Source organism: Apteryx mantelli, chromosome 1, assembly GCF_036417845.1.
Source record: "Apteryx mantelli isolate bAptMan1 chromosome 1, bAptMan1.hap1, whole genome shotgun sequence".
Taxonomy (NCBI): domain Eukaryota; kingdom Metazoa; phylum Chordata; class Aves; order Apterygiformes; family Apterygidae; genus Apteryx; species Apteryx mantelli.
Window position 1 is genome coordinate 22,931,053 of NC_089978.1, and position 13,656 is coordinate 22,944,708.

Below are 13,656 nucleotides of genomic sequence, written 5' to 3' on the forward strand. Positions count from 1 at the left end.
CTACAATGATTCAGTCCCAAGGAGCAAATGATAACATGCCTTGACTTCCAAATGCATATTCAAGTTCATCACCTTGGGGAGCATTTTTGAAAGTGTCCAAATCCCACTTTGAGAAGTGACTCGGGCATTAGTAACTGTTTATGTTCCCAAGTCACTTAAGCACTTCTGAAAGCTTAACAGAACATAAGAAGGGATTTCCCTAGAAGTGCATGCTGAAATAAAAGATTTTCAGTTAAAAAGAAACCTTCAGTGAGTTAAAATAAATCCTGCTGCTCAGTTATCCCCATTCTCTGGCAGCTTATTAAGCAGAGTAGCTCCACAGCAACTCAGACATTTGAACATTAATTCTCCTGTAACTCCAATGACTGACTAGTGCTGCCAAATCCAAAGGTTCCTAGTTCAGATCCCAGCAGGGATTAATTCCTCCGCAGCTCAGGCACCCTTGCAGGAACATTTGGCCCATTAATTAAATAAGTAACCTTATACAAACATGCTCGTGGCTAGAAAGACAACTCTGTAAACGTCGCCTCTTCTTAGACAAGAAGTCCCATACAGAGACTCCATACAGTGCCCCGAGGGCTGCCGGGGGCTGGCGAGGGCGCCCCAAGGGCGGCCCCTGCACCACTGCCACTGCAGCTGCTGGCGACCACCCGCTGCGGGGCTTCGCTGGTGGGGACGGACTGAGGGAGGCTTTGGCGCTGGATTATGCTGTTTGCCTTGGGGCACTGGTTCAAACTCCGAGGGATTTCTGGAAGCTGTAAAGAGTGTGAAATAGGAGACTTGAAAAGCCCTGCAATTCAAAGATCCCTGCAAACACACAGCCGAGCACCCCCCTGGGCCAGGAACAGGGGCAACAGAAACGCTCAGGGAGCCTTAAACTGCAAGCCTTAACTTGCAACTGCTGTGCTGGGTCCTACGCCGCTAAATAAATGGTTTCCACGTGGAAGTACACTAGGTTTGCAGAGCCAGATTTCAGAAATGCACGCCACCGTTTCAGCGTGTGCAAGCAGGGAATGGGCTTTCTGCCTCTCCCCATGAGGGAGCTGCGTCCTGGTGACAGAGCCTCAGAGCAGCATCATGCCGGCCAGCAGCAGCCCGGCTCTCCTGCAGGCTCCTGCTGCTGCATCGCCAGGCCTGCGTCTCAGGGCTGTATCTGCTGCACTAGGAGCTCCTCTACGCGGATAATACAGCAGCAAACAGCCCCGGCTGTGTTGCCCGGGGCGAGAGTGCCAACGCTAAGGCAGCCTGTGGGCCAAATCTGGCTTGCAGCGCACCTTCATCTGGTCCCCCACTCCTTTTTTCTGGGACCTGAAAATAACAAGCTGTAAATAGGTATAACCCTGCGTCAGGTAGAGAGGGAGCAACTTGGTCATCATAACGCCACTGAGTTATCAGTGCTGCAGTCTCCCTTTTTGGTGGGCTCTGGCTGCAATAGGAAACCTGAAGAAAATGCTAAATGCCAACAAGGAAGTAGAACACCTTTCAGAAAGGAACAAACAAAAAATTGGCCGAACCAACATTAATACACAGATAGTTATTAAAAATGTAATTTTAAGGAAATCTCATAATATCTTAATGAAGTACAGACACTAGTATTACAGAACCTTTTGCATTATCCAGGTGGAAATGATTCCACTGAATAACTGATCCTCACTGTTTTGGGCTGCAAATGTTTCTAAACACATACAAACATAATCCAGTAATACATCCACTGAAGTGAAATTTTAATGCGTGCAGTCCCACATGCACAAGCATTCATAGAAATGGGACTGCATCTTGCTCCAACAACCACAGACCTTCATACAAATGAAATAGTTGTCATATAATAGCATCTACAATATCTTCATAATCAAACATCAATACAGCAGCCTCAATATTAGAATCCAAACATTTTTAGCTGGAAAGCCAGGGCTCTCAGAAGTCTCGCTATAATACTTAAGACACCAACTGCCTGGTTTTCTGGTTTACCTTTAAAAATAATGCCCCTAGCATTTCTGCAAGTCAGGTTACTAGTTGAAGCTTCTTTGATATTCTGTATAGTGTTTGTTTAACTTTTTAATGGCATTTACAGCATTAGCACAGTACTAACGAAGAAGGAGGCTACAGACAGCTGCATGTCTCCCCTGCCAGACTTGCCCATCTTTGTGTCAGTATTTGTACAACTAGCAATGCATAGGAGGGTGCAGTATCTATGGTGTAGGTAGAAAAGGCAAATAAAAGATGAGAGAAAAGAAAAATCCCATCTCATAGGCCACAACATGAGTTCAGTGTCACTCCTCCTCCCTGACTGCAGCCCTCAGCGTGCCTGGTTTCAACTCTGCGATCAAGGGGAGGAGAGAGAGAGAGAGAGAGCACAGTGTATCCAGGGAGCTGTTTTTCCAGCCTGCATTTGAGAGAGCAGGAATGAATTGCCCTGATTTGGGTGTCATCTCACCTGACTTTAGCCTAGCTGACTGGGTGGTGCCACTGGAGACCAGTAAGACCCCTAAGGAGCTTGTCCATGGCGAGCTCAGCTGCAGCACAGTCAGAAACCCAACTTGCAGCCCATGCTCAGCGCTTTCGCTGATCACCCTCCCTCTGCTACTGAAAATCCAGACTTGCAGTGTAGCCATGTATCAAAAGACCTGACAGAAACACACTGGCCCAAACAGAAACCATTTACACTGGAAGTGGCAGCACTGTCGGCTTTCCAGATGGGATTCCTCTTTAGGGTAAGTCATTGTAAACAGAATTAATTAATTTGGGGGATTTACTACAATCAAGGAAGCCCTGGGTGTTCCTGGGCGTGGAGAATTCAAATCCTTTTCTGAATGGATGCTAAAAGAGAACAAAGAAAACACATTCAAAACAAATCTAAAAGATTAATAAAATACAGGTTTCAGCTCAGTGGAAGGGGAAGGTGGTAAACAGCAGCAACAGTATAAAAGGGAGGGCCCATAGCTAATTCAGATGACTTGGCAGAAAATGGACTTTTCTCCAATATACAGGCAGAAATACAAAACGTTTCACCTACCCCATCATTTTGCTCCTAGTTTAGGAGGAGTTGAAATAAAACTTTGGGACTTCAGCCAAGCCAGCAGCCCCAACTTTACATGTCTGCTCTTTCCTCGCACATACTATTATCACTGTTTCAGGTCCTGAAAAATATGCTATATGTGCAGCTCCCACTATTGACAAAGACTCTCAAGAAATCACAAAAACCAACTTTGGCCCTTAAACACTTATTCAGAGCACCAGTGCTAATAAAGCTGCATTTCACATGGATGTGAGTGCGTTTCGGTGGCCTGAGAGTCCCGACTGAGCTCCTCCCCTGACTGGGGCATCCAGGCGGTCTCACTCCCCCGGGGCCTCCAGCACAGAAAACCAGGAGCTCCGACCACAAACTTCACCTCTGTCAGGACATTCGCAGGAGCACGCAGGCTTGCCTTGTCCTCAGCCACCTATTTCCATAGATCCCTCAGGGACATCATCACCTTTGAGATGAGACTTCCAGCTCTTCATCGGATTTGACTGGATGGGTTCAAAAGTCCATGGAGGAAACAGAGACAGTGCATGTTCAAGCACGATGGTGCATCTTGTTTCCTTTGCAAAGCAGCTCACCACCTGGGTGAATAATGAAAAAGCAGGAGAAAACCTCAACAGTTCTGTTTATTTGAACATGTCCTCTGTTTCTGAACCTGTTATCTAGAATGTGGTGACTGGAATCTGAAATGTTTTCAGCTGGAACAAAGGGTCCTGATAAACAGAAAGTTATAAAAAGAGTTTAGCTTTTACTGACCAATTTCGTTTGTGACAGGCAGAAACAAACTGAAAGGTATTTTTTTGCCAAATGAAACAGATAAAGCTGGAGAGGCAAGACAGGGTGAGAAATAAACATAAAGTAAAAGAAGAAAATAAAAATCTGTAAAAAAACCATTGAGACTCACTGATCTACCATGTACCAGTACAGGTTGGGGGTTGACCTGCTGGAAAGCAGCTCTGCGGAGAAGGACCTGGGAGTGCTGGTGGACACCAAGTTAAGCATGAGGCAGCAATGTGCCCTTGTGGCCAAGAAGGCCAATGGTATCCTGGGGTGCATCAGGAAGAGTGTTGCCAGCAGGTCGAGGGAGGTGATCCTCCCCCTCTACTCAGCCCTGGTGAGGCCCCATCTGGAGTACTGCGTCCAGTTCTGGGCTCCCCAGTACAAGAGGGATGTGGCACTACTGGAGCAAGTCCAGCGAAGGGCTACAAAGATGATTAGGGGACTGGAGCATCTCTCTTATGAGGAAAGGCTGAGAGAGCTGGGCCTGTTTAGCCTGGAGAAGAGAAGGCTGAGAGGAGATCTTATCAACGTGTACAAGTATCTGAAGGGAGGGTGTCGAGAGGATGGGACCAGACTCTTTTCAGTGGTGCCCAGTGACAGGACGCGAGGCAACGGGCACAAACTGAAACACAGGAAGTTCCATCTGAACATAAGAAAAACTTCTTTCCTGTGAGGGTGACAGAGCCCTGGAACAGGTTGCCCAGAGAGGTTGTGGAGTCTCCTTCCTTGATGTTCAAAACCCGCCTGGACACGATCCTGTGCAACATATGCTAGATGACCCTGCTTGAGCAGCAGTGTTGGACTAGATGATCTCCAGAGGTCCCTTCCAACTTCAACCATTCTGTGATTCTGTGTGTGTGATCTAAGATTTCAGAACAGCTAACAGCCACTTCTGGCAGACCAAGGGAAAGACTTGGAAAAGCTTGCAGATGAAATAAGGAATTGCTCCAGAAGTTGTATTTAAGGCTGTCAAATTAGCCATAGCTCTGTACTCAAGTCAGCCAACATCGGTTCTTCACATATGTTCCAGGCAGTCAGAAACAAAGGAAAGAAAAAAAATAAAAGCAGATTTGGTTCAAGAACCTGAGATTAAAAACGAAAATTGTACTAAAACTACTTTGTCTTGGGAATTTGGGTTAAAAAAACAGACAGAATCAAAGATAACTAATTTGACTAAGTAGAACAAGTTATCTAAATCCCTAGTTAGGGAAAGCACCACCAGCAGCTCAGTACTTTGTTGAGCAAAATGCCTTCCATGTTAAATAGTCTCAGCAAGAGCAATATCTACAGGCACACGACACTTCCTGGGAATAAACGAGGACTTGGCTTTTGGGCTTGCATCAGGGCAAGACAAGATGACAAATTAAACTTACAGGAAGCTCGGAAGAATGTTTTTCAGGATGGTGAGGAAACAGGTCTGATCTGAACTTATCTGTGGTTAAAGACACCTAACACAAGAGACTTTTTTTTTTTGACCAAGGGGAATTAGGTGACAGATCCTAATAGCGCTCCCTCTTTCTTGAAGCATGCAGTTATATCTCAAATTCTTAACAAATTAAAGGTGACAGATTGCTTTTTCAACCCCTTAGCTGCAGTGCATGATGTTTGTGCAACTCTCAAAAGACAGTGAATTGTAATTTAAACTCTCATTTGTAACAAATGGGATTTACTATGGCTAGCATGAATCATTCTGATAACATACATAATTAGTTTTATAGAAGTTTTAGTATGTTATAAAAGTTGCTATATCACTTGTATTCCCCCAGGGCGCTCTTATAATTCTGTTACAGCTCTATTCTTCTAGAACGAAAACGTAGACAACTGAGCACATCTCTAACCTAAGAGAAGCATCTGAAGACAAGACATTCAAGTAAATTTTGCTGCATTTTTCATTTCTAAAATCTATGTGAAGAAATGAGATCACTTTCAGGTTTCAGCACTCCCACTGCTCAGAGCTGGAAGATCTTCTTTTCCTCCCATACAGTCAATAAACTGCCTCTGTGCAGCTCATTACTGTCAAGAGCAGATTCTGCAACCCAGCCACATGGAGCTGGAATGCCTTTCAAATAACCTTGGAGGAAAATCCTCACCAGGTGTAAATATAGGTCTTTAATAACTTCATTTGAGCTAAGGAAATTTATAGTGGATGAGGATGTGGCTCCATCCTGAGAATGGCAAAGTCAGTTGACTGGATTCTGCCTCCATTAGGAGGAAAACAGGGGTGGATACAGAGCGTGCACTACAGCATACCACAAAACACTTCTGAGTTTATAAACATTTTTTCTTTCATATGCATTTTGATCACTGAAAGTAGCTATGATGAATCCATTGAGCCCTTGTAGCTATTTTTAAAGGGCACCTTTAATGAACACAATTTATTTTTGAAAAACTGCCCTGCTAACCTATTGTGACTGTACTAAAAGAGGTCAATGAGCTTGCCCAACCCTTATATTAAAGGCTGTTGCAAACATCCGCCAAACAAAGCCTCTGATTATACTGAAGGGACAAGTTAATGCTCAGATACCTACCCCATAAAGTACTATTATTCAATAGGTGCAGCTGCTGTCCCATGGCGCCCAAAGCAGAGGGGCTTGTCCACTTCAGCTGGCACTGCCTTGGCGACGCTTGGCCCGCACAGAGGTCATGCTGGGTGCACTTCCCCGCGGCCCCGCGCTCCCGACACTCATCTCCCACAGCTTGGGGAAGTCAGGGAGAATCGCTGTTCAAACATGAGAGTAACTGGAGGCTGTATGGGGACGTGCCAACAGCTTTTTCTTTGACATGAGCGCAGCCTCCAGGACAGAGCCACGGCCCAGCGCGCCCCTCCCCTTCCCCTCTTGGCTCACCCTTCGGGTCCTGCCCCCACTGCAGCTGTAGGAGTCATGGCAGAAGGGAGGCATTTGGCAGTGTCTAAGGTGTAAGGTGACAGGGCTGTAAGGAATCGGAGGGACAGGTGCCAAAAGCCACTTCCTAAAACTCTGAATGTCCTGAGATTAGCTAAAAACATTTTATCCTATAAATTAAAAACAGTATTGTATAGTACGGTGTTAAAATACTGTACTTAGACAGTTACATCAACTCAGTCATAAATGACAGAAAAAGCAAACAACTGTGGCATTTGACTACTGAAAAATGGTAACTTCTCAAAAAAAAAAAAGTTTGGTGCTTAAGGTTTTTTGAATTTAAAACAGAATTCCTGACATCTGTATTTTTAGCAACGTATATTTCCTCTATAGTTATCAGAGCAAGAAAAAGCATCTGCAAGAGATGGCTCGTCCCATCCCAAAGCAGGTAGGATATATCTCTTTAGGAGATGCCTGTTTCTTTTCATCAGTCTTAAAGCAAGGCTGAACGGCAAGCTTTAGCATTCTACAAGTTGTCTTCTAGGCTAAGTTAGGCAAGAGACATGCCACTAAATTTCATCAGTATTTCCACAACTCCACACAAGAAGGGCAACCACCATTTATTCTGTCTGTATCAGCACTTTGCTTCTGGTTTCAGTATTTTGTCTTTAACAGATTACTCGGATACTTCCTCCGAATAACAAGCCTTAACGATTTCCTACAACGGCATAGCTGTAGGGTGCCCATGCTCCTTTTAAAGAGCCATCTGCAGAAGAACAGCCACAGCAAACTTAAAAGGTAAACAGGGGAAGATCAGAAGGGCTGACAGGCAGTCCTGCTGCTGATGATTTATATTTCCTTATCGTTTATCTGCTTCCCTCTCCTCCCTCAGCACACTGGTTGTTCTCCCACGGTGCCTCTCACAGGGAAATCTATGCGCTTTCTTTCTGCAATAATTTTGTTTCTCTTCTCCAGTTCTGTAAGTCCTCTAATTTTAATGTAATATTCTCTTTTGGTATATTGTAAATCTGCCAGAGTAAAAGTGGTTACTTGAACTTGTTCCCAACACCATGTAAATAAATTCCTGGCTCTGGGAAAATAAATTCTCCAGTACTTTGCCCAGAAGTGTTCTGAAATACCAGATGCACGGGGCCTCCCACTTGTACAACAAGCAAGGGAAGCTCTTTGGATCCTGCCGCTTTTCCAGCTCTCTGCTCAGGTATCCTTTCTTACTGGCGAAATCCGAAGCAGGACAGCTCCCCCAGGAGCGCAGACTCGCTACTCTCGTGACAGAACTTCTTTCCAAAAATATTCTGCTCATTCATAGCTTATAAGATCATAAAAGATGGTTGTCCTCTTGCATAACAAAGGCTGTGGGACTTCTTTGAATTAACCTAGAGCATATTTTCCAGAAAATTGTCCAATTTTGATTTACATTTCTAGTGATGACCAGTCATCCACAGCAGAGTCCTACACGTGTGTTCCAATGCTCCATTGCTCCTGCTGTCAAATCAGCTGAAATGCAAATTTGCTGAGCCTTGATTTTCTGAGGCTTTTACATGGCTGGGTAACAATGATCTATCCTCTTCATTACTTCTCATTCTTCCGTCTTAGTATCATCTACGAACTTTGTTTCTTATTCAGATTACTGTGCACTATTAAATAATTTCTTTCTCACAGTCCATGATACGAACATCATTATTTTTTCAACAGAATTTATTAACTCATTACAAAAAGGTTACTGTGGCAGGACCCATATTCTGGAAACACGTTCTGCTTAGCATTTGAATACCCTCTGATTATGCATGTCCTGCCAGGAGCTCCATTATTTCAATATACATTCATTTTAAATCTTTGCACACTGATTCAAGTCTGACCCACTGTACAAGCTGCTCTTAATATCTTTAGCAGTAGGAAGGAAAGTATTTTATCAACACATGATAATAATTCTTCCATCTGACTTTTCACTGAAGACAATACAGAAGCATTTTTGAACACGTCTGCCTTTTTTGTTATTTCCATTTTATACTTATTTCTTTGTAAAAACACAAAGGAAAAAAAACCCTTTTTTTGTTCTCCCTAAGTTTGTGACCCACAGGTCATTTTGCTTCTGTTATCAATATTTTTTCTTGCCTGGTTTCTAATTTATATTCAATTCTTCCTTGACCTATTTTATTCTCCTCCTTGCCTACTGAGCTGTTGCCCTCTGCTCATTTTATCTTTTTAGGTAATTTAGAAATTTCATTTAGAAAATTCATGATTCAATTTTAATTTTAATTTAAAATTCCATGAAGCACCAGTTGAGTTTATTTCACTGGCAAGCAATTATTAAACAATATTTCAGTCTGTCTTAGGTGAATCAGAAGAATAATCACATTAAATATGGAAAAAAGCTTAGCTGACACCTCAGTATCAAATGTTGGCTGCTTTTTTTTTTTATATGACTTAACTATATGTTATTATTTCAGTATTGCATAACGGTATTATTTCTTCTAACGATGTTCACTATTTACTTTCTACAGCAGCTAAAATACCAAACAATTCTCCAGTTATGTAAGTCTTCTAATTTTCAGATTAGAATTATGACACTGAGCTACAGTATTACAAATCCAACTTTTGGACAACTCATTCAGCAGCCCCAATGGGAAAATATGGAATGCTGAAAAAGGATTACAGTGGTTTTTACGTTTAAGGAGAGTTACACTGCTGGTCACAAGAGAGATCTCACATTACTGAAAGTACACATATTTTCTGGAAAATAAAAGTCTCTCAAAGAGGGGGGAAAAAAAAGGAAAAAGCATCAGACATTTGAACAGCTGGAAGCATTTTTAGAACTACCAAGAGGAGAAAAAATTCATTTAGAATAATATTTCCTTTTCTGCAGTAAGCATCATAGTGGTGATATAATATGTTCTCAGGAGACTTAATCCTGTCTACTGTTCAATCCTCAAAGGTATTTCATAAAACAAAAAACACTGGAGTCAACAAAGTTTCTTCACAAAAAAAGCTGTCATTCTGAGTTATATTTATTTTACTATCAGCTCTTGTCTTTGTCAAATGTCCCAAAGGCTATGACTCTGTGACAATAAGTTGAAGTCCACTTTGCTGTGGCAAAATATGAGATTTTTTTCCCTTTCTTTGTCTATATCTGATTTCAGTATTAGGAAGAAGCTGTTTGATGCCACTCTGATAAAAAAGGATCATTGTTTACAGAAGGATCAAAAGAGACAGTGAATTAAGGAAATAACAGCAGTCATGGGCATAAAGCAATGACTCACATATGTATTTTGGCAAAGTGTATCTAAACTCTGGAACCTACATGACTTCAATTCCTTTCAAAGTGAAATCTAGGGGAGATCTCTTAAGTTTAAATACTCTCATTATTCCACCAATTATGATGCTTTATTTTCTTTACAGTAATGCTCCAAGGCCCATGTCAGGGTAAGGATTTCCTTTTGCTAAGTTCTTTTTGTCACAGTGAATCTTTCAACATGTGCCAACTCCAGATTATTGGTAGTTTGTTCCAGCACAGAAAACATGCAAAAAACAACAAAAGACTCCCCTGCCAACACCCTTTAACTCCTTTTGACACATATTTCCATTATTCTATAAGGGGCTGTTAAATTCATCCTCATGAGTTATTGTATCCTTTTGAGAACTTTTCATCTTCACAACATTTTTTTACTTACACCTAAATTTAAATCTGTTTAGTCTTTTTATCACTTATTTTGTAACAAAATACCCACCTAGTTTGTTAAGCGAAACCATTATTTCTTTCTTCTTAGTGACCAACTGCAGATACAGAATGTAGTCAAACATACAACAGAGAAACCTGCTTGTGGTACATGCCTGAAAACATGCCTGCTATTGTCCAGTGAAAGACATTTCATATCTAAAAAATGGCTCAAATCAGTTCTAAGAGAACAGCAGTACTATTCATACAAGACAAATTCCCCGAACAGTTATTATGAATAAACAAAGTGAGAAGGTAGAGCAAAATATCAAATAATACCTGATAGCACAAATCCCGTTAAAAAAACAAGTTACTAACCAGAAAATGAAAATAAATTAATGGCTTTTCTCCTTTTTGCCATCTACATTTATCCTTCATTTAGTAGTCTGTTATCCCACTCCATCAGCTCTCATCCTTATTTATCCCTTCCCAAACATCTACTTTTTTTTGGTCAAGCGTCTCCACTTTTGCTTCTCTTCCAGCTATTTGCCTTCATTTCTCAGCCTTCTATTCCATCTTTTGGTTCTTTCACCACACTTACTCTGAGCAGGACACTTACTGCAACAACCTACAGAAGACCTTTAACAGAGGAGGCCGTTTCCCTAGCGAAAAACTGATCACATTTTTTTAAATGAACCCTCAAATAGCATTTCATAATTTACCTCAAGATAAAAAGAAACCCTCATTGATAATGTCTTCTTTGGTTATCATCCACTATGCTTGCACCTTAAACTGTTCCTGGAAGAACATCTTTGTTCTGAATGACTTCTTTTCCCCCTGAACTTGCTCTTCTATACCTTAAACAGCCCCCAACACCCCTCCGCTCATCACTGAAAAGAAGCTTGCTGTGAACAAAGATGTGGGAAACAGGCTGTACCTAAACAGCAAAGTTTGCCAACTTATTTCCACATTAATTGTTCTCTGCAACAGAACTATCAAAATGCTGATCAGCCCATATTCACCAAAGCATAATATCCTTCACCCAGTGCACCTATGCACTTAGGAAATGCAGGGAAAACTAAACAACCACTACACAATAAAACAAACACACCCAGATAACAGATAAAAGGACAAAAGCACCCAGTTAACAATGGGAGAATACTTCTCACAAAACAAAGGCTCTATTCCTGATACATGACTACTGATCCTCAAAGGAAGATCTACAAAAGATGAGCCTAGGAGCTAAATTCTAACTCTGGATAATATGAATAATTCAATAGCAATACCAGTTTTATGGCACCTTACAAACTGTAGTCCTACTCCCAATCCTTCTGTGCTCCTGATATGATGAATGGTCCATCTTTTGTATTTAGCTTTCAAGTTTGCTACTTCCACTCTGAACCTGAAGACCTGCTCACAAGCTTTGTCTAATAAAAAGTATTATCTTTACTTACAAACTTTGCCACACATATACCCCCACACTGGATCATCACAGCTACAAAAGCATGACTAATTTTCCATTGGGAAAAATATATGGGGAACCTATTTCACTTCTTTGCCTTTTTCATGTTGCAAGGTATTTCTTTTCTTCACATCCTTCAGATACCTGTATGAATACTGTTCTTCTTCTCCCATCCATCTTTTTCTCCTTATCTCACACACTATTCCTAGTTTTCCATTTCTACCTTCTTTCTATTTTTTCTTCTCCATAGCAAAAACAACTTGCTTTTCTGATATAACTCCTGCAAGGAATAGGGTTAAACACACTTAACAGAATATTCATGTAGAACATGTGAGAATGGACTGTGCAAACAATTCTTGGTCATGATACTTGACAGTTACGTACTAATTCTGAATCCAGTAAATACATACTGAAAGACCATTCATATGACTCCACCCACCTTGAAGATGAGTTTGATTCCCATTTAGCCACCTGCTCCTACAAGATCAAATTTTTAAATAGTACGTGCCAGAGTATTTGTTCTCTCATATTCTGTGCTTAAGCCCATGTGAAGCTGAAAGCCATCATTCTTCATAAATGAAACCAGGTGTTCCACTGAAATTATTTAATACTGTTCTACCACCATGAATATTCAAACATTTACAAGTGTTCACCAAGAAGCTAAACCAATAACAACAATATTGTATCTGCAATTATTAAGATGTATGCAATCCTCCATAAAAACTTTAGGTTCCATTCTACATTTTTATGAGTCCATGATAAACGTTTCAAAGTCCTGGTCTAAGTCTGAAACAAGGGCATCCACAAAGTCTTCAATTGAAGGTGATTTCTGAAGCATACCTACAAAAAACAAAAAGACAATAGACTCTTAGCAAGAATACCATCAGCTCGAAAGTTTTGCTAATGATAAAGCTTAATACTAACTAACTTTTAATGCCACAGTTCATATGACAGCAACAGCCACTATGTTTCTTTGACAAGAAATAAATGCAATTATACCATGTAAGGAATATTTAATTTTTTCTAACTATCCATTACACTATCACAAAATTGCCAGGTTTCATGACTGTGAACTGATCTTTATCCTTACAGTCTTGCTTAGGCTGGGAATTATGTCCACTTTAAAGTAATGTAACCAAGACACAGGCCAGACTCGGTCATTTCCAAATGACTGAAAAAAATCAGTGATTGAGCAAGGATTTAAATCCTTATCTGCTGAGTCTCAGGCCTGACAGAGCCAGATAAAACATACTGTCGCCAGAAAAAACAACATATAGTCTCAAAGTGTTACACATCTAAAAAACCCAAACAAATGCATTTTCTGTACACTGCACTTTTAGGTTTGTTTTTTTTTTTTTACAGGACAAGGGCTAACCTTTTATTAAAAACTATAATTTCTATGTATGTTAGTTGTATCATACAGCTACAGGATAACAGACAGGGAAATTTAATTAAGAATCAGGCTCACGTATTTTGTCATGTGATTCTATAAAGAGACCAACTAAGTCTCATGCCTTCCTCCCCCAAAACACAACTTTTCTAGAAAGCATGACTATACACCCTGGAAATTATTTTCAGATATTTCTTTGTACTGAACATTACATTACTGTTGGTCTTTTCACTGTTACTAATATTTTCATGATTATATACAGAGATTTGGCACATTGCTTGCATGAAGAAAAAAAAAGTACAGCTGCCAAATAATGTAAAATTTAATTTGTGTACTTCTTTGAAGTGATCTGTTCTTTCTGACAACTGCCAATGTAAACATAACCTTGTTCTACCCTAATAGGCACACCTACTGTACATAATTTTATATTCTTTCACATCCTCAACAATATTTGCTTTCAGTGAAAATTAGAATTGTGCTCTTCTC

General features: G+C 40.8%; 1 protein-coding gene across 2 annotated transcripts in view; it reads right to left on the bottom strand.

The window, feature by feature from the left end:
* Positions 1-8,349: 8,349 nt before the first annotated feature.
* Positions 8,350-13,656, bottom strand: part of MIPEP (mitochondrial intermediate peptidase) — an 80,487-nt gene continuing 75,180 nt past the window's right edge. The window contains exon 19 of one of the 2 annotated variants that reach the window (XM_067290470.1): positions 8,350-12,620. In XM_067290470.1, the coding sequence (XP_067146571.1) occupies positions 12,526-12,620 (95 nt within the window). In that variant the 3' untranslated portion in view covers positions 8,350-12,525. The remainder of the gene's footprint in view (positions 12,621-13,656) is intronic. The other variant, XM_067290464.1, reaches the window with a different exon arrangement.